General features: G+C 41.1%; 1 protein-coding gene across 8 annotated transcripts in view; it reads right to left on the reverse strand.

The window, feature by feature from the left end:
* Positions 1-20372, reverse strand: part of SPATS2L (spermatogenesis associated serine rich 2 like) — a 172550-nt gene that overhangs the window by 39889 nt on the left and 112289 nt on the right. For all 8 annotated transcript variants that reach the window (XM_067298882.1, XM_067298883.1, XM_067298889.1 and 5 more), the window contains one exon: positions 11127-11188. In XM_067298882.1, the coding sequence (XP_067154983.1) occupies positions 11127-11188 (62 nt within the window). The remainder of the gene's footprint in view (positions 1-11126; positions 11189-20372) is intronic.

Below are 20372 nucleotides of genomic sequence, written 5' to 3' on the forward strand. Positions count from 1 at the left end.
TCAAAGACAGATGTGTGCATCAGACACATTGGATTGCCAACATATGCGCTGATTGATCTTTTCATCCAGAATATACTGGAATTATTGTAGAAATGCAATGAAAAAGTCAGTGCTTTTGGACATCCAGAAATGCTTGACAAATGGCTACAAGTTTCATATTCTGACCTGACATGTATCTGGAAAGAGTGGAGGGAGACTGGGCCAAATGGCAGCCTTAACCCAGAAATGCACATTTCAAAGTCCTTAATAGTCCACTTCTTTGTCTTTTCACCTCCTGTTTCAAACTACAGTTAGGCTTCTGTGTCTGAAGTTGAGATTTGTTTCCACATTAAAAAAAAAAAAACAAAACACATTTCTGGAAAGGGACATGATGATATAAAAGAAACAGTCAAAGGCAGAGGCAGAGAACCTTCCTGACAGTATAGCCTAACACTGGCACAATTACATGGCTGAAAGTCACAAGAGGCGTATCACAGTCTGTGGTGATTGGAGGGGTGGTGGCGCTCCAGGAACACCTGGTAAGTACGAGGTGACAAATGGGAGACACTGGGTAGGGCTGGATGTGAAGGAGGGTACAGCCTGACCTAGGCAACCAAGGCATGTTGGCTCCTGCTGGCTCACCAAGGGGTTCAAATGATACACCAGCTCTTTTGCCAGCACAGCTATACAGCTCAACTGCTTACAAGTCTCCAGCTGCTCAAGAGAAAGCAGTCATTTCCCAATCCTGAAAATTGTCTAGAGCTTGCTTTTATTAAAATTATCATAGATCAGTATCCCAGGGTAGAGAATAAATCCTAATTATCTCTCTCTAAACTTGAAGTCCTCAAACTTACCAAGAACATCCTATCTTTTTAACAGCACATAAGCAACATAGACCTTGGAACTGGAATAATCTAGCATTTTATGACCTCTCATCAATACACAAATTCCTTTTTAAAAATATTTGTCATCTTAAAGCTTAAAAAAAGTACAAAAAGAGCTAAAGATTTCCTAACATGCAACGATACTGCATTAATTCCTGACAGTCTGCAAAAACAAACACCAGTAATCTACTTAATTAATTGTATTTCCTGGCTTATCTGGGAGAACACAGAGCTTTTTCCTACTCATTGAAACCTGATCATAGAAAGAACATTACCAGACAGACTACAGGGAAGTCAACTATTTTAATGACTTTGTGAATCATCCTGTCTTTATCCAGTGTAGATTCCCAGTGATCTTGTGCCATCATTTGGATGCTAGACAAACATTCTAGGACTTGAAGAGAATTCACTAACATACCTTCTGAACCACAGATAACTGCGTTGTCAGCATGAGCTGAGAGGCTGTCACCGACAGTAGCTAATTTGCTGGGCTTTCCCTCACATAGCCTGACAAGAGAAGGTATTTCCTTGTTAGTCTGCTACTAACCACACTCACTCAGAATTTCACCTTGTAAAAGCTACTTGAAAGCAGTAACAGATCTAGAACATAAAGCCCTGATCTTGAAAGCAACTGTACTCAGCCAAGAAGATGGAACACAGATTCCATGCCCACCTCCACTAAAATCATGATTCAGAGAAGTACTCCGTCAGTGTACATGTAATTCCTGTGGACCTAACTGCTCTCCTGGATAGGGATAAAATTAATTCATGTTTAAAGTTTAGGAGATTTTTAACTGCTTTTCTGAGCTGCAGGTTAGCTTTAAATGCTTGCTCAAGCCATGCTGAAGTCAGTGCAACTTGAGCCATGCTTCCAGGTTGAATCTCATCAGGACCAAAAATTCTACTGTCATTTCAGTTTAGTCTCTTACAAAATTGCATCCTTAACTCAGACATCATTGAGGACCTCCCAGAAGTTGTATCAAAATTCAAATAGGTTCCAAGTCTCCTCAGATAAGCAGCTCCTATACCAAAATAAAATCCCTAAAGTCTGATTAAGTGTACTTGACTATTTTTCTGAGGATTACTGTTCAACTTTCATGCAAACTCACTTAGGACAAATTTTTAGTTCACTCCAAAAAAGTATTCAGTAATAGGTTACCTCTGAGGAGTGTTGCACACAGGAGTGGAGGACACTGAAATTCTAACTACTTATGATCTCCATCCACTTAAAGTCCTTATGAACACCTCTCTCAAAGGATTTCCCTGACAAACAAAGCTTGAAAAGAATATAGCCTGCGTAAACTGTGAAAATAAACTTGTGACAGCAGATTACCTGCTCTGCACCCAAAACCAAGCTGACATATCAGTGTATTCATTCGGTCCTTTAGGTTCTCTGTATGGTTTCAAATGGTTTCCAGGCAACTGTAACAACATGGAATCAACTGCTGCCTCTTTGCTGCTCTACTCCATCTGCTTCCCCTTGGCATCATCCTCAAAGAGGATGTTTCTGGTGAATAAGTAACATATCCGGGGTTCAGAGAATTTGTTTAAATATTCCTGACATAGTGACAAATTAAACTTCTTTGCTGAAAGTTCACAGCTGTTCTGAAAACCCTGAACACAGCTGGTCTAATTCCCTTGAAATAGGTTATTATTATGGTCACTTATTTATTTAAAAATACTTATCATACTTATGCTTGGTTAGGAACACTAACAACTAGCTGATGACTGCTTTGTTTCAGATCTTACCAAAGCCAGTACTGATATGAACACTATCTTGACTACTTCCAAATCCAATGCCACTTTGTATTAAACACTACGCTCAACAGATTTTCTCTAAGTTAGGAACTAAATTCACTTTAAAAGTATGGTTATCAGTGAATACACAGACGTCTACCTACCCTGCTTATTTTTACTGTATGCCAATAACAAATCTTCATGGACATATATATATTGTATATGTATACTGCAGTCGAGGACAGGCAGCAGTGTAAGCCATATTCAACTAGATTGTATCTCTAATTAGGGTTGGCCCAAATCCTGCAAGAGGACCAGTTAAGGGGGGGTGTCTGCAGAACTCCACTGGTGTCCAGAATTTACAAATTTAGTATTAGCAAATGCCCTGGCTACGTTCAAAAGGAAAATGCATTTTCAAAACGCTTCATGGCAGAAATTTTTAAGGTTTTAAGAAATTTCTGCACAAGTATATTGCATTAAAACAATTTAACTTTTCTGCATTAAAGGCATATTTCCTAGGCTGGAGAAATTTTTTCAGAAACTTTACCGAGTTCATCATGACACACTGAATAAGTATTGTTAACGTCTCCTTCGAGCAAAATAATAGTTTTGACAAGGTCTGCACCTCTTTTTTTCTACTATATGCCCTGTTTATCACACTGATGCCATCGGATCATTTATTTCTTAGAAGCACAGAACAAATTCTACCTGCTACTGTAATCCACCTTGGGCAAACATCTTGAAATTACAGTACTCCCACCCCCCAAGTTTCTGAACTAGTGAAATGGAAAACAGACATTTCAGGAATCCTGAAAGGACATAATAATAATAAAAAAAAGGGTTCAGCTCAGTAAAAACTGTTTCGCTTGTATAATGGCAGCACTATTTAGAGACCTGATTCTATAATATCCTTAATGCAAGTCAGATGGCTCATCAAATGACATAAGTGCATCTTGAACGACTTTGCTGGTCTTTGGAGTCAGTTCACCTAGATGAACATGTGGGCATGGAACAGCAGCAAAGATCAATCTTAAGACAACCCACATAGCCTGGAAACTACCCGCTTTTGTAAAGGATGTTTTAAAATCTATATACTACTTCCATTACTTCCACCATGAATCCCACTCTTTCCTTGCATCTTGCCATCGCTTGTGAAAAGCACAATTATGGTGTAATGTAAAGAAAACTGTGAAGTCCCAAAACACGCATCTGAGTAAGCGTTGTTCTTGCAGTTTATAGAACAAACCTACTCATCTGCTCCTACAGGTGATTCAGGTGGCATTTGAAACGATAATGAAATGAAAAAGCAAACTCTTCAGCAGAGCTTTAGTAAAACTTCACCGCAACAGAATCCCAAGAAGACGATTTTCATCTGAATATTTTGTGAATTCCAGCTGACACAAGATCATTCTTGTTCAAGCATGTCTAGATACACAATAAAAACAAAGATGGGCCCAACAGTTAAGTCCTGAATGTTGAATGATTCCTGATATCCAGATCCAATTCCTTAGGATCAAAACCCAAACGGTTTGCCAGAGCTGAATGGCTGTTCTGGGGAGTGTCTGATATTCACTCCCTTCTTGCTAAACCAAAAGGTTTAACTGTTGCAGGAGAAGACGTGGTTTGCAGCCTTCACTCTAATTGCTTCTTATTTAGAATCACAGAATGGTTGAGGTTGGAAGGGACCTCTGGAGATCATCTAGTCCAACCCCCCTGCTCAAGCAGGGTCACCTAGAGCACGTTGCACAGGATCGCGTCCAGGCATGTTTTGAATATCTCCAGGGAAGGAGACTCCACAACCTCTCTGGGCAACCTCTTCCAGTGCTCTGTCACCCTCACTGTGAAGAAGTTTTTCCTCACGTTCAGATGGAACTGTGTTTCAGTTTGTGTCCGTTGCCTCACGTCCTGTCGCTGGGCACCACTGAAAAGACTCCGGCCCCATCCTCTTGACACCCTCCCTTCAGATACTTGTACACATTAATAAGATCTCCTCTCAGCCTTCTCTTCTCCAGGCTAAACAGGCCAAGCTCTCTCAGCCTTTCCTCATAAGAGAGATGCTCCAGTCCCCTAATCATCTTTGCAGCCCTTCGCTGGACTGGCTCCAGCAGTGCCACATCCCTCTTGTACTGGGGAGCCCAGAACTGGACACAGTACTCCAGATGGGGCCTCAGCAGGACTGAGTAGAGGGGGAGAATCACCTCCCTCGACCTGCTGGCAACACTCTTCCTGATGCACCCCACGATACCATTGGCCATCTTGGCCACAAGGGCACATTGCTGCCTCATGCTTAACTTGGTGTCCACCAGCACTCCCAGGTCCTTCTCTGCAGAGCTGCTTTCCAGCAGGTCAACCCCCAACCTGCACTGGTGCAGGGGGTTATTCCTCCCCAGGTGCAGGACCCTGCACTTGCCTTTGTTGAACTTCATGAGGTTCCTCTCTGCCCACCTCTCCAACCTGTCCAAGTCTCTTTGAATGGCAGCACAGCCCTCTGGCGTATCAGCCACTCCTCCCAGTTTTGTATCGTCGGCAAACTTGCTGAGGGTGCACTCTGTCCCTTCATCCAGGTCATTGATGAAGAAGTTGAACAAGACTGGACCCAGTACTGACCCCTGGGGGACACCGCTAGCTACAGGCCTCCAACTAGACTCTGTGCCACTGATCACAACTCTCTGAGCTCTGCCATTCAGCCAGTTCTCAATCCACCTCACTGTCCACTCATCTAGCCCACACTTCCTGAGCTTGTCTGTGAGGATGTTATGGGAGACAGTGTCAAAAACCTTGCTGAAGTCAAGGTAGACAACATCCACTGCTCTCCCCTCATCTACCCAGCCAGTCATTCCATCATAGAAGGCTATCAGATTGGTTAAGCATGATTTCCCCTTGGTGAAGCCATGCTGACTACTCCTGATCACGTTCTTGTCCTCCACATGCTTGGAGATGGCCTCCAGCATGAGCTGCTCCATCACCTTTCCAGGGATGGAGGTGAGGCTGACTGGCCTGTAGTTCCCTGGGTCCTCCTTCTTGCCCTTTTTGAAGACTGGGGTGACACTGGCTTTCTTCCAGTCCTCAGGCACCTCTCCTGTTCTCCATGACCTTTCAAAGATGATGGAGACTGGCTTAGCAATAATGTCCGCCTGTTCCCTCAGCACTCGTGGGTGCATCCCATCAGGGCCCATGGATTTGTGGGTGTCAAGTTTGCTTAAATGATCTCTAACCTGACCCTCCTCCACCAAGGGAAAGTCTTCCGTCCTCCAGACTTTCTCTCTTGTCTCCAGGGTCTGGGATTCCTGAGGGCTGGCCTGACCAGTAAAGACTGAAGCAAAGGCGGCATTCAGTAACTGCCTTCTCTGCATCCTTTGTCACCAGGGCACCCACTCCATTCAGCAAAGGGCCCACATTTTCCCTAGTCTTTCCCTTGCTACTGAGGTATTTGAAGAAGCCCTTCTTGTTGTCCTTGACATCTCTTGCCAGATTTAATTCCAAACGGGCCTTAGCCTTCCTCGTCACATCCCTGCATACTCTGACAACGTTCCTATATTCCTCCCAAGTGGCCTGTCCCCCTTTCCACTTTCTGTAGACTTCCTTCTTCTGGTTGAGTTTTGCCAGGAGCTCCTTGCTCATCCATGCAGGTCTCCTGCCTCCTTTGCTTGACTTCCTACTCATAGGGATGCACCGCTCTTGAGCCTGGAGGAGGTGATGTTTGAATATTAACCAGCTCTCTTGAACACTCCTTCCTTCTAGGGCCCTCACCCATGGGATTCCTCCAAGTAGGTCCCTGAAGAGGCCAAAGTTTGCTCTCCTGAAGTCCAGGGTTGCGATCCTACTTCTTGCCCTGCCTCCTCCTCGCAGGATCCTGAACTCCACCATCTCGTGGTCACTGCAGCCAAGGCAGCCCCCAACCTTCACATCTTCCACCAGTCCTTCTTTGTTTGTTAGTACGAGGTCCAGCAGCACACCTCTCCTTGTTGGCTCCTCCACCACCTGTTTCAAGAAGTTGTCACCAATGCTCTGCAGGAACCTCCAGGACTGTTTGTGCCTAGCTGTGTTGTCTTTCCAGCAGATATCGGGGTGGTTGAAGTCCCCCATGAGAACCAGGGCCTGGGATCGTGAGGCTACTTCCAGCTGTCTGTAGAAGGCCTCATCGCCTTCCTCATCCTGATCAGGTGGCCTGTAGTAAACACCCACAACAGTGTCACCCATGCTAGCCTGCCCTTTAATCCTTACCCATAAGCTCTCGACTCGCTCTTCATCCACCCCTAGGCACAGCTCGAGACATTCCAGTTGCTCTCTCACATAAAGAGCAACTCCACCACCTTGCTTTCCTGGCCTGTCTTTCCTAAAAAGCACGTAGCCATCCATGACAGCACTCCAGTCATGCGAGCTATCCCACCATGTCTCTGTAATAGCAATGAGATCATGGCCCTGCGACCGCACACACATCTCTAGTTCTTCCTGTTTGCTCCCCATGCTGCGTGCATTGGTGTACAGGCATTTCAGAGAGGGGAATTGAGCATGCAGGTTTCCCAGGAGGGGTAAAAGAGGGTCCTCCATAGCCACATCCCATGCGCACTTCCCCAGTTGCATTCACCTGCTGGAGGCATCCTGACTTGAGCAGTCTTTTGCCAACTACCCTGGCACTATAACTCTCCCCTTCGCCCATCTTTCCTAGTTTAAAGCCCTCCTTACCAGGTTGGCCAACCTGTTGGCAAAGACACACGTGCCCCGCTTAGTGAGGTGGATCCCACCTCTCCCCAGCAGTTGTCCATCTTCAAACAGGGTCCCATGGTCATAGAAACCAAAACCCTGTTGCCAACACCAGCGGCGCAGCCAGTCGTTAACCTGGAAAGTCCGTCTCCTCCTCCTCTCATCCATCCCCCTCACTGGCAGGATTGAGGAGAAGATGACCTGGGCTCCCAGACCCTTGACCACCATCCCCAGAGCTCTGAAATCCTGCCTGATGGTCTCCAAGGAGGTCACATCATTCAGAATCTCAGCACCTCTTCTAGTGATGTATGTGGTTAATGCTAAAATAGCTCCATTATTATGATGAAATTGTTTTGGAATTCATCCAATTCAGTGAATTCATACATTTGTATGTGTACAATCTGAATTATGTACAACTCTCAGTCTTTAAAGGTACTGGTGCTAGAAAACAAGTCCTCAGATACGCTGTATTCTCAGATAATCAGAGACAGGCACAGAAGTGAGGATAACCAGAAACAGTGGGATAGCAAAGAAAGACTACAGCAACGGTCAGGGCAGAGGAGGTTATTATGAGAGAGAGAGAGAGATCCCCCATGGTAAACTTCTTCCTGTACTACCTATAGGGGCATGCAACCCTTGCTGCTGCTGAAAAGCAAGGCTTATGGTTTTCCAGAAAATCTGTGGGTTATCTGCACGAAAATATGGTAATCTGAACATTCCTGGCTCCCCAGATGAGTATCACAGCTGCAGGGGCCTCTGCCAGCTATGGAAACGTCCATTAGGTTTCTTGACATCGTAGGCCAACATTTATACAAATCTCTCAGGAAAAAAAATGATGTAAAATAGAATGTACAGCCTACTGACTTTATAAGCTATTTTAGCTGAAATGCTAAGAATGAATTACACAGATATCAGAGTACTACAGCAGCATTCTCTTATGACTTAAACTAAGGATAGGGTCTTACAGACCTCATGTGTGTCAACATCCTAACTTTAGTCAATAATGCCTGTAATGTCTGCCTCAGCCTTGCATCATCTTTAAAACAGTGGCAGGGGTCTTGTTTTCTTGCATATGTAGAGGCTGATCATGGAGAGAACATGGGGAGAGACCACCATAAAAAAAAAAAAAGCCAAAATTTCATGGGCTCTGTACTACATTTTTGTTACAGAGAAACAACGTTAAGGAGAAACTCCAGTTCCACTTTTGCAAAAACTTACAAGAATAAATATTTGTGTGCAGATGTTCAGCAGCTTTGGCTTCATTCAAGTCTTTGCAGGATCAAAGTCTTAAATATACTATGATCTGCAAGCACTGAGGTAGGGTGGAAGGGTGAGGAGAGAGGGAGACTTGGGAAGGAACTGTATTACTTCCAAGGTGCTTTTCTTTTTTTTCTCCCCCCCCCCCTTTTCTTCTTTTTTTTTTTTTAAACAAGGCCTACTTATATGTGTATTGATGGCAACAGCTGTGTGGAACTCAGGAAAGGGAATTAAATTTATAAATCTAATTTTTGCTTCCCAGAAATGCTCCCCCCCAAAAAAGGTTAATAAAAATAAACACTAACTAAACTCATTACTATTATGCTGCATAGCAAGTGTTCATGAGCGCTTCTTGCTCTGTACATTTAACTTCTCTAAGCGAGAAAGGGATCTGATTTGGACTCCCTTGCCAGCATACTGTAAATATTCCATCCTCAAGCATGATGAGTGATCCAGGAGTTAACAATGAATATAAGGAAAAACATGACTCAAAAAGCAGGCTCCTGGAAATTAATTGCTTTCCATTAGGGGTTATAAAGCAAAAAGGTTATATATTCTTCTGAAAACAAAGAAAGTGAATAAATAAAGAAAGCTGGACCCAACTTGCTGGACAGGAACTCATTCCCATCTGAACTACTTAGTTTAAATCATGGCTTGCTATGCTGTTTCCTCAGCAGAGTTATTCATGTGTTGGGAGGTAGGTGACAGTTTGCAACTGTTCTTTCAGGAAACATCATTAACAGTCTGAAACTTCAGAAAACCTAGTTTGGAGATCAGTAGTTGTTCTGGTTCATCAGGTCTTCATAAACCAGATGCAATGTCTAAGCCATTAACTACTAGTCATGATCAATTATGAGAAATATATTACATGACTGAAATATTCATTACTTTATTTGTGAACTCAGAAATTAATCAGCTAGTTAACTAAAAGTCTGATCACTGGCCTCCAGTTCAAGACTCCTATTTCTTTCCTCTGTCACACTGTGGTGTGTTATACTACATCTAAACTCTCTCTCATTTCATGGGACTTCTCTAGATTGGAAAGTCATATTTACAGTATCTTGCACACATTCCTCATGCCAAATGATTTTCCCTGTCATTGGTCCAGAAAAGCACTGAATTGCAAAACTGAAGTTGGGCAAATTTTTTTTGTGCTGAATAACTTATTTCTGTCAGTAAGAAAAAAAAAGTTCATCCAAGAAGCTATATAAAAATTATTTTCCTTGTTCTTTCCATTGACAGTCCTAGAGAGAACAGAATATTCCACACGCCCATGCCCTGCAGGATGTGTAATGCGTCACAGGCAGGTCTTACGATATGGTGGAAGATGACATTTCTCAGTTTCACATTGCCTTCACTATTCTGCGTTTCCTAGAACAAACATATTTTATGAAACAAACTTGATCTTTTTTCCTTGTGCAACTTTCATGAAGTGAATGGGCTTAATCGACTTTGCATCGATACCTGAAAAAACCTGGCTCACTGACAGAAATGGATTCTGGCCTTGAATCACTCTGCCTTAAAATTTGTCTCACTGAGAGACATATTGGCTTCATAAAGCCCATAAATCAAGGGATATATTAGCCTTTTCTGAACTTCCTAAATATAAAGCACCACCTCTCTAACCAAACATTAAATACAATAAATCTAATTATATAAAGATGATGCTCAGGTGAATTCTTAAAACCCAGCTCCTTTTAAAAAGTAACTCTAGCATGGCTTAGTCTTCCCACTTTTCTCTTATTTTTCCAATGCTTTGACAAATTTCCTAGTTTCCTATTTATGTTGGTGAGGAATAACTATGGGTTAGATTGTCTCTTCACAATCTGCCTGCTGGTTTGTACACTAACCAGCATGGTAGTAAAGCAATTCTAGAAGCCCAGCCCAAGGCTCTTGCTAGACTGTGTCACGCTGCACACCTGTGGTTGCTGCAGTAATGGTGGGGTATATGTGTAAGTCTACATCCCCAGTAGTGCAGCACCTCACATAGAAGCGGCCTGCAGAAGGGAGAGTCTTCTGTGCTTTAGGCCCTTTAGTGCTCCTGCTGAAAGGCTGGTGAGGCTCTAGCACTAGCCAAGATATGAAGCGAACCTACTCATACACATAGAATGCAGTTAAAGCAGAGCTACTTAGAAAGGAAAAAATACTTTTTCAACTTTTTTCAGGCCTTGTAATTTTAGAATTTACCTCTTAAGTATCACAGGTACAACATTTTCTGTCTGAAAAAATGATTTTCAAAGGGATGTATTTTTTCTAAGGCTGTATTTCGCATGGCAGCAACCATCACAAAGCACCATACTCCATAGCATCAGTATGCATAGGAACCACAAGAGCATAAGAGAAGTCTAACTGACAAAACATTGTCTCCTTGCAGGAAAGCAAAATATGTTTTTCATCAGCTGAGATTAATACCCTAATAGTATAAATACCTGCCTGTGTGCTTAACTTTACCTACAGAGTCAATTTATATTTAATTTAATTATGTGAGCAGTGTTTGAAGGAACAGGGATGAAATGTGTGTGTAAACATCATTTGGGTTTGCACTGTATTGTTACTTGAGCCTACCTTTTCCTTGATATTTGCAGGAGAACTGGTTTCTGCCATCTTTCTTTTGGTAAGAATATTGTCTGTGAAAGGAGGAAAAAAAATAAAAAGGATCAATTTGGAGATTTTAATTCCAACCTGTCAAAGTGCTACACCTGTAGACTAACGCATGTGCCTACAAGTAAGCATTAAAGAAACATGAAAAGCACAGAAAAAGAACAGGTCTTACAGTTTCCTGCACAGCAGTGCTCAATCTTGTCAAAAAGCAAGAAGAGCCCAAATCTCATGCTCTCCTCAGATTAGTTCTAAAAACATACTTTTACAAATGCCTCATTGGTATGAACCTGGATAAAAAGGGTATCATGTTTCTCCCAGGCACATCTTTTAGACCCTGCTCATTATTACCTGGTGGTATCTTTCAGGCTTTAAAAATGAGGAATACCTTAGCTGAACTCAACAGCTCCTGTCTTCTCATTTAGCAGCAATCTTAATTTTGGCCAGAAAATTTTTCTGAAGATCCAGTCTTAAAAAGCAGTTAAAAGTGCCAGAGGGTTAGGAGGACAAGCGCTGCTTGGCTGGTATTTCCAAAGCTAAATGAGAGGATTTAGCCACAGAGCTCGTATTGAAGCTGACAGGGTCTGTACAGTTACATATCCAAGTCTGCTCTGAAAACTTGGGCACATGAACGGAATTTGCATGAGATTAAGAAACTTTGCTATATGCTTTTGTTTACAGTCACATAACTGGAAATAGAGAGACACTGTACCACATGACAAGGAGTTAACACAGAGTAGGGAATCCAGTTGCCTGATCATGCTTCCATCAAAGCCTTAGACTTCAGTAAGGAACGGGCTCAAAGCTTCACATTTTTAATCACACACACAAAAATATAGCAAAGACTTAATCAAATGGAAAAAAAGCTTGGCTTGCTTACCAAATTTCTTAACTCTACTGTACACTGAAGGTACAGTTGTAAAGAAACAAGAATGAAATCTTTGTTCTTTCCAACTTTTTAACTTGAAACACTTTCTCTTGTTTGAGGTCTTTGCAATATTTTCTGATATATGAGAGTTCCCATAATTCTTCTAAATCTCTCTTAATACACCTAAACAATCCTCCCTCAACTCCTGCTTTGAAACAAAGCACTTCAGTGGAATTCAAGTTCCAGAAATTAAATGCTTCTATTAGAGTATCCACCGATAGTATTTAATCTTGTTACTCATTTTTGTATGCATCTGTTTTTCCTGGAATCTCATCTTTTTAATTAGAACACATTTTCAAATACAACAAAACTTTGTGTATGGTAAGTGGAAAAAGGAAGGTAGGAAGAAGAGAAAGGAATGCACTTTTGAGTTTTTCAACCACTTTGCCAAGACACAGGGCTGCAGTCTTGCTGTGTCTGATAGGACTCTCTAGCAACTGGGCCACTCTGAATGCCTTACTGTCTGCTGAAGAAAGTACCTCAGACTATATATATATATATATATATATTTTTTTTAAATCAAGGATGAAAGGACTCAAATTAGCTTCTTTGTCAAACCCACCCAATGGCTAACAGCAGAATTACAAAATGTCTGGAGAGAACAGGCAAGAAGATCACATGGAATATGAGGTTGGGGCAACCCCATTTCCAACATTTAATGTGTTCCATCAGCTAAAGCCAAGTGTTGAGAAACGACTGCAGGCTGTAGTCCCAGCTCGCCATTTTTTTTTGGACTTCTTGTCTTTTGCTGTAAGCTATTTCTCATATCACATGGGCACAGAACATGAGATCACAGATAGGCCATCAAATTTCCCATGCAGACTGCAGAACCTAGCTCCAAAATTATTCCCTTACTGCTTTTCAGGAAAGCATGCCTTCTCCCTAGCAACATCAAAACCATGCTGGACTGAAATATTTCTGTTTTTAATAGACAGCCATATGTTAAGGAATGGTTATTTGACCAGATCACTGTTTCATCTACTATCTAGGAGTTTTAGTAATGTTAAAGACTACTGAATGGAAGCCTGCCACCTTGTATACTGACTTAAACACATTCAATATTTAAGCTGATCCACATCTTATAAAAAATAATTTAAAAATTTTCAGGAAAAAAAAAGTTTTTGAGGATATGAACCAGCACACACCAAAGAAACCAAGTACCATAAGGATTATAACTAATAGTCTCTTCTGGTCCTAAAAATCTATTAATCTACAAAAAAGAAAGAAAACACAAAGAAAAAAAAAAATCTTTGCCATCTCAAACCTTCAGGTTCTGCCTTTTTAGCATATATTTTACTATTTTACTTTTTTTTTTTTTTACCAAAACTATAAAATTTAAAATTGCATCTTGTATGAAGCAAATTAATCACATTAATTTTATTTACCCTCTCTTAAAAAAAAATGCCTGAACCTCTCAATTTATGCTATTTCAAGGATATTAGCTAAATAATGCTTCTAATTTAAATTAAATTTTCTAATTAAACCATACTAGAGCACTTACCCAAATTTGCTCTTTGTAGCAATGCTCTGATTTAGTTTAAAACCAGACAAAAACTTCACACAGCACCTTGCCAGATTTGATTTGTCTCCTTTGCTGTGTGTGCCAGGCATTACTATGATTATAGTCTTCCACCACTGAATGTGGTGCTGATTCAGCTTGCCTGAAACCTCACGCTGTTTCAAGAAGACTTGGCAAGCCACACAAAACTAACATAACCTCACTTCTCACTGAGAAACTCACTGAGTTTCTCTCCCCCTCCCCCCCCCTTTTTTTTTTTTAAAAAAAGATCATACTAAGAGGGCATTGGCTTTTGCAAATGGACTCATTCTTCTCCATTTCAGACTCTTCATTAATATTCATATTACAGCTGTCAACTGTCAAAATGAAGATGCTAAAAATGAGCTGGAGGTATTTTTTGTTCACCTTCTCCAAGGGCACATAACTGAAATAACTTGCATAAAACGCTCGCTCATTTACAGTATTCAGTCCAGCACTGCTTGTTACATAAGTAAAATACAAATGATACATTAAAAGCAAAATGTCAATGTAGCACTATTTTTTAAAAATATTCTTTACTGCTATACTTTAAAGCTAATCATTTTAGTTTTCTCTTTGTAGCACAGACTGATCTATTGAATTAACTGATATTTCTCCTGCAATGATTTTTTTAAACCCCTGAATTGAAAAATTGCTGCATTTCTAATCCTGTGAAGAAAGACTATAGCAGATGAATAATTTGATGCATGGGAATAGTCCCAGTGAAGTTTAGAAGCTTTTGCTGCAGACTTGGATCAGAATTTTAACAGCTACATTCTGAATCCTAAGTCTTTAAGAGAAGCTTCTTCCTACCTGAGCTGTCTCACCAATTTCAGGGACTCTGCATGTAGAGCAGGAACAGTAGAGTATGACCCTAAACTGAGCCCTAAAGCTAGTAGAGAGCATTCCTTACATGTCAATAACCACACACACATGCACACAAAACATTTGGAGAAAGATCTTTTGCAAAGAGTTTTCTTCAGTGGCTAAGATTTTTGTTTAAGTTAACGCAAGCACACAATTTGTGACGCACAAAACATTGTAATGAAAGGTTCTCAGCTTGAATGTCAGCTTAAATGCTTTGCCTCTCTGTCCACATCTCTTGCCCATATTTGTGCTTCTGAAACGTCATTGCATGTCATACCAACAGGACATTAAAAAAGAATGAAAGAAATAAAAAATACCATAGAATCTCTTATTTAAAGAGGTCATTAATTTCTGATACTGATTTCCAAACACATTTCCTGGAACAGGAAATCACTCTCAGTTGCTTGCTATATCCTGCCCTTAAATATGGAGAACAGGGCATTACTTTGATACCTATTACATACTTCCAAATGGGATGGTATACATTGCCTTTTAAAACAGAGTGTTTCAGTAAGATGAAAAGAGAAAATACAGGAGATGCTCCAAGGGAACGCTGGAGAGCAGACTAGGTTAAGTCTGGCAGAGCTTTACTCCTTCTCTTCCCCTATCAAATCAAGCAATTCAAATAACTCCAAGCAGGTTTAAGCTAACATCAGACTGGTCTAGGGTAGCCAAGGTGCTGGCACTTTTCCTGTCCTGCTGCCTCTACTGCAAGCAGCAATGGCCAGCAGGGCAGACAGCTAGCTATAACCTTAAATCACTGCAGCAAAATATGCCAGAGCTCACCTGTCACACAGCCTTAAATATGTGGCTGCTTGCCCAGCCTTTACAGCAATTTTCTTTCTCTGTCTTCAAGCAGCTCTGAAATCCCAGTGCCGCTGTGTTCAGCCTCCGAAGAACACCTGCCACCTTTCAACTTGTACTTTCTGGGGTGTTCGGCTCACGAAACATTTCCAGCTAGTCAGGCCTCGGAGCAAAGCTACCAAACTCTTCATTTTGTGCAGCATTTTGCATGGGTGGGATTGCTTGCATCTCAAGCATCAGCGACTCATGAGACCAAGACTGTGCCTTGCCCTGCTGCAAAACCTGGCAATTACCACCTGGTAGCATTTAAACTTTAGCCTTAGGAATTGTATCAGAAAGAGAAGAAACATTCCCCCCTATCAAACAGAACAAAAAAGTTTCCTCTGCAGATACAGAGGGGAAAAAAACAGAGCTTATAAGAGTAAGCGTTGCCAGGCAGATGTGATTGGTGAAAGCACACCAGCAGTAAGCTCTATCGGAGCAAAGCAGACTGTGACAGCCGTTTCACTGTCTTCATTGTCTGCAGATGCAACTTATCTTTGGCAATGGGGAACAGATAGTATTCCACAAGGAACAGCACAGGATAATCCAGTGCTGGAGGGGTTTCTCATCCGTAGGCTTATGGCTAAAACATCTCTCACACCCCTAAAATGACATGCTTCCTCAGCTGCCCAATGCAACTTTTTGAATGCTCCCCTCTAAACAATAGGAATCCCAGGTCTAATCGCTCTGACCCTTGCCAACGCCTCTCAAGACCTTACCTGCTTCTGCAATCATCTGCTGCACCCTGTGGTAACCCAGTACTTCCTTTCCCTGGGCTAATTTCTTCCAAATGTACTGTGACTAACTTTTCCAAGTCCCACACAGCAACCAGAAAAAGCCTCTGCCACATTTTTATTGCACTGATCTCTTCCCTTTTACAAACCAGGTGATCCTACCTATGATTGCGGGCTTTGAGCCACAGAACAGCGACACTAGGCAGCAGATAAATGGATACACGACCCTACTACTGATAAACTTATCAGCCCTGCTGAGTGGGACTGTACACATTCAGAGCGCAGTCACTGAGGAAACTTTCACTGGTAACACAGCAAATGGAATTTACAATTTTGTCACTCAAATACGTTCATAAAGTGGAGCAATGGTGGACTGTGGAATATATATATATTTTTTAAACTAAGGATCATTTACTCATTTCCAAATAGTTCAGTCAAAATCTCCCTGATACAAAAGACTGACACATAAGGTACAGGGGGAACAAAGCAATCACAACCTCAGAACCAACTTCAAAGCAATCACAGCTTCAGAGCCAAATTCAAATCTAAGATTTGGATACTAAGTATATAATGAAATTGTAGCAGCCTGCACTATGTTCTTATCTTCTGCATACCTACTTCCTCCACCGAATTAGATCTCATTTTTAAATGGGATTACTTATCTATCCCCCATGTATTATATTACACCATCCTGTCTGCAGTCTTCCACATGCCCAAGGTGAAGACAAAAACAGCAGAATCAGAGACACACGTCCTTCATTCCACAATTGGCTTTCACCGATGCAATCTTAGAGATGCTACCGGAGAATTGCAGATGAATGCTGGGATCAACATAACTTAAAAATGCATCAGAAAACGTAATATTTTTGTGTCATAAGGGCTGAAAAAACTGCAAGAGAGTTCAAATGAGAAAATTCAAGTATTTCAGACAGGAATTATTCCAGTCTTCACTGAGATGTTATTTAAAAAGCGGTGGAAAATTTTCCCTCTCAGGTTAAAGGCCAAACATTAGTGTGTATGTGACTGACAGTTATAAATCCTTGGTGCCCTGTAATAAACTGCTTGACAGAACAAATCAGAGACCTATCTCCATTTATTTAAAATTCAAAAGCTTTTGTTCCCAAATCTAATTCAGTTGTGCCCAAAGCTCTGTCATCATGGTTGTGAAATGATTTCAGGTAGCATGAGACTCAGATACTTGTCTTCACTATCTCAAGATTATTATTTTCTATTTGCTGTAATGTAGTGTTTAAAGATAAATATAGTAATTAAAAAATAAATGCATAAACATAACCAGTGTCAAGAGCATCTAGGACACGTTAATAAGCGTCCTCCCAGCTACCCTTTAAGTTTTGTGTCATTTTAAAGGAACGCATTCAGTACAACAGCGTAAAGTGTAATTAATACAGAGCTACTGTTTTTCCAGTATTGTCTTGCACCTTTCTAAAGAGTCATATTCAGAAATGGTATACACCACCATTTTGTATTTCCTGGTTTTCATAAATCTGAGATTAGCCACTTCAGCCTGATAGGTGCCACTGAATAAGTTTAATGGTCTTTAATATCCTTTCCTTTAAATGTGTGGGTATATATATATAAGTACAGACACACACATACATTCAGAGTATTCTCCCTTTGCAGAGCCCAGGCCTACTGCTGTCTCCTGGTCAAGCTTATCTCAAGCACAGAACAGAGCAGTTGCGTCTGCATTCTCCTTTCTGCTCGGCTAGTGCAGCCTGATTCCCTGATGGTCATCACACAGAAAACAGTAATCTTCCTGAAAGCCATTGGCTGCAGAGCTGGAAATAGGATTCAGGAAATACATGTAGAATCAGTGATACATTAAGTCTGGACTCCTATAGAAAAGAGGTTTATGCTCCCCCATTGTGTGTCACCTCCACCTTGACAATTTCTGAAACAACCCATATTACACCTGAGAGAGAAGCAGATGTCTCAGAGATACTACAGCCTTACAGACTGCTTGAAAATGAATAGCCAGACATAGAAGTTGGAAAGTATGCAAGACTACATCAGGAACTCAGTTATGTTTTTTAACATCACAAAATCCATACCTGAGAGACCATAAACCTATCTGCTGGAATGAGCAAAGCAACAGAGGGGGGAGAGTGGGATATGAGAGGAAGGACAGTCCCTAGCACCTGAGTAGGTTTCCTAAGAAACTCATCTCCCATCCTTCTCGGATTTCTGCCAAGGGCAGGAATGGTTCTAAGCAGATACCACAGTAAAATCACAATGTCCAACCTGCATGACAACAAAACTGTTAGATGTCAGTAAGTCTTGTGCCTTGTTCAGGTCTACCACATGCTGTCTGACCTTGCTGTACTCTTCTCTTTCTGAGCAGGGATGGTGCTACTGATACCATGCAGGGAGCACCTGTGCTTTCCCTCTTCTCCCCACCGGCTAGCTCACTTTCTTCTCAGCACCTGAGCAAAGCCAGGCTTCTACATATGTGGGCTCCACAGGGGTCTGTGGTTTCATGCTGAGGAGTACATGATACATGTGATGGATCCTCAAGTCCCTCATGCTGCTGAGACCACGTGACAGCTACTATTACTACTAGGGTTATCATCCCAGAGACATGTAAATGCAAGAATGCGCTGACTCTGCAGAATATTAGAATACTTCATAAGAATACTTTGGGCTGAGAACAATCCAAAACAGTTGCTCATATTTAGATCATTAACACCAACCTCCACCTGAGCAACAGAAAATCAAATTTCAAAAAGATCCAAACAAAAATATAAATTTTGGCACTTTCAGAATCAGCCTTTACACAGCAAATACTGTTCAAGTTTAAGTACAATGTAAGTGGTGCTACACTGCAGTAAAATCAATCAGTGATTCTGGGGCTTCAGCTCACAAATGCAGAAAATTCATGAGAACAGCTGAACCCAGAAGGCTGCAAAATATGTGCTTGTATTTGCAACAACAACAACAAAAGGTAAAAAGTGGTAACATTTTGTTGATCTTTCTTGTACTTCTAAGCAATTGGTGCAAGAAGAAATTTGGCAACATATGTTTACTGAAATACCAAGCATTAGAAATTACTTTTTGTTTTACTGATGCTTCAGGCTAAATTCTAAAGCAAACTCTGTCATCTCCTTGTATTTTTTCACTGCAAAATCTTGACCTCTGCTCTTACCATATCTGTAAAAAAAACAAACAAGAACTCTGTCATATGAAATACCTGAATCACAACACTGACAAAAGGCCAGCTCTGCGTTAATTACAGCAAATTATCAGAATTAAGAATCAGGCAACAGAAGTGCACATGTGCAAGTCCAATACAGAACCAGGTACTCACATTATGGAACAGATGAGTACTAGTACAAAGTAGGTATTCTGTAACTGCTGAGATAGATATACACAGGCACATATACATACTCAGGAATGCTGCTTCCATTAAATTGTTCTGTGACACTTTCACTCCGTGATCCACAAATTTATATGGGTATCCAGTATTTTACTGCCTGCCAGAGAGCCATCACAACATCATTAACACTCACTGGAGGACATTTCAGTTTCCCCCGTCTGGCTACCTTCTTACTGGAATAAAGTTTGTTTTCCTTCTAATGGTATATACATATATTCCATATCTACATACATACATTATTACACCAGCTGTCATCTTCTGTACTTACATAGTAAGTAAACTATAACTTGCTTCAATGAGGTATAAAGCTCTTCTCCTTCCTTTGATGGCTATATTTGGCTTCCAAACATAAAAAGGAGATCTTTGATTCATGACCTTATATTCTACATCTGTGCTTTAAAAATATACATGATACTAATATCCAAACAGGCTAATTTTCTGTGGCTTATTACTGTCTCTCGACTAAGTCCAGAGGATGGCTACTTTGTGGTGGCAACAAGCTTAGGGTGAGCGACCCCCAACCTCTGCAAGTTAGGCTATAACAAGTGCAACATGCTGCGACAAAGCTAGAGCAAGCCCTTAGACCTATGAGGTTCTCAATCCTGCTCACTTTCTCCTCTCTAATGCTTCAATTGCACTGATTGTGTTTAAATTCAATCACGGTGGTTCTAATGATATTATGGATTAAAAAAATATTATGTCATACTATCAGCAAAAACAGAGATAAAGCTACAAGGTAGATCAGTCTCCCATTCCCTGTCTTTGTTCAGGAAAGATGATAAGGATGGTGGAATGTTCAAATTTCATAAACTCATAAAATATCCTATTATAGAAAACTGAGTCAAGCATTTGCTAAATAATGGACACCAAAAGAATAGCTAACCCTGAAAGTTTTAAGAACACATTC

This window comes from Apteryx mantelli, chromosome 6 (assembly GCF_036417845.1).
Source record: "Apteryx mantelli isolate bAptMan1 chromosome 6, bAptMan1.hap1, whole genome shotgun sequence".
Taxonomy (NCBI): domain Eukaryota; kingdom Metazoa; phylum Chordata; class Aves; order Apterygiformes; family Apterygidae; genus Apteryx; species Apteryx mantelli.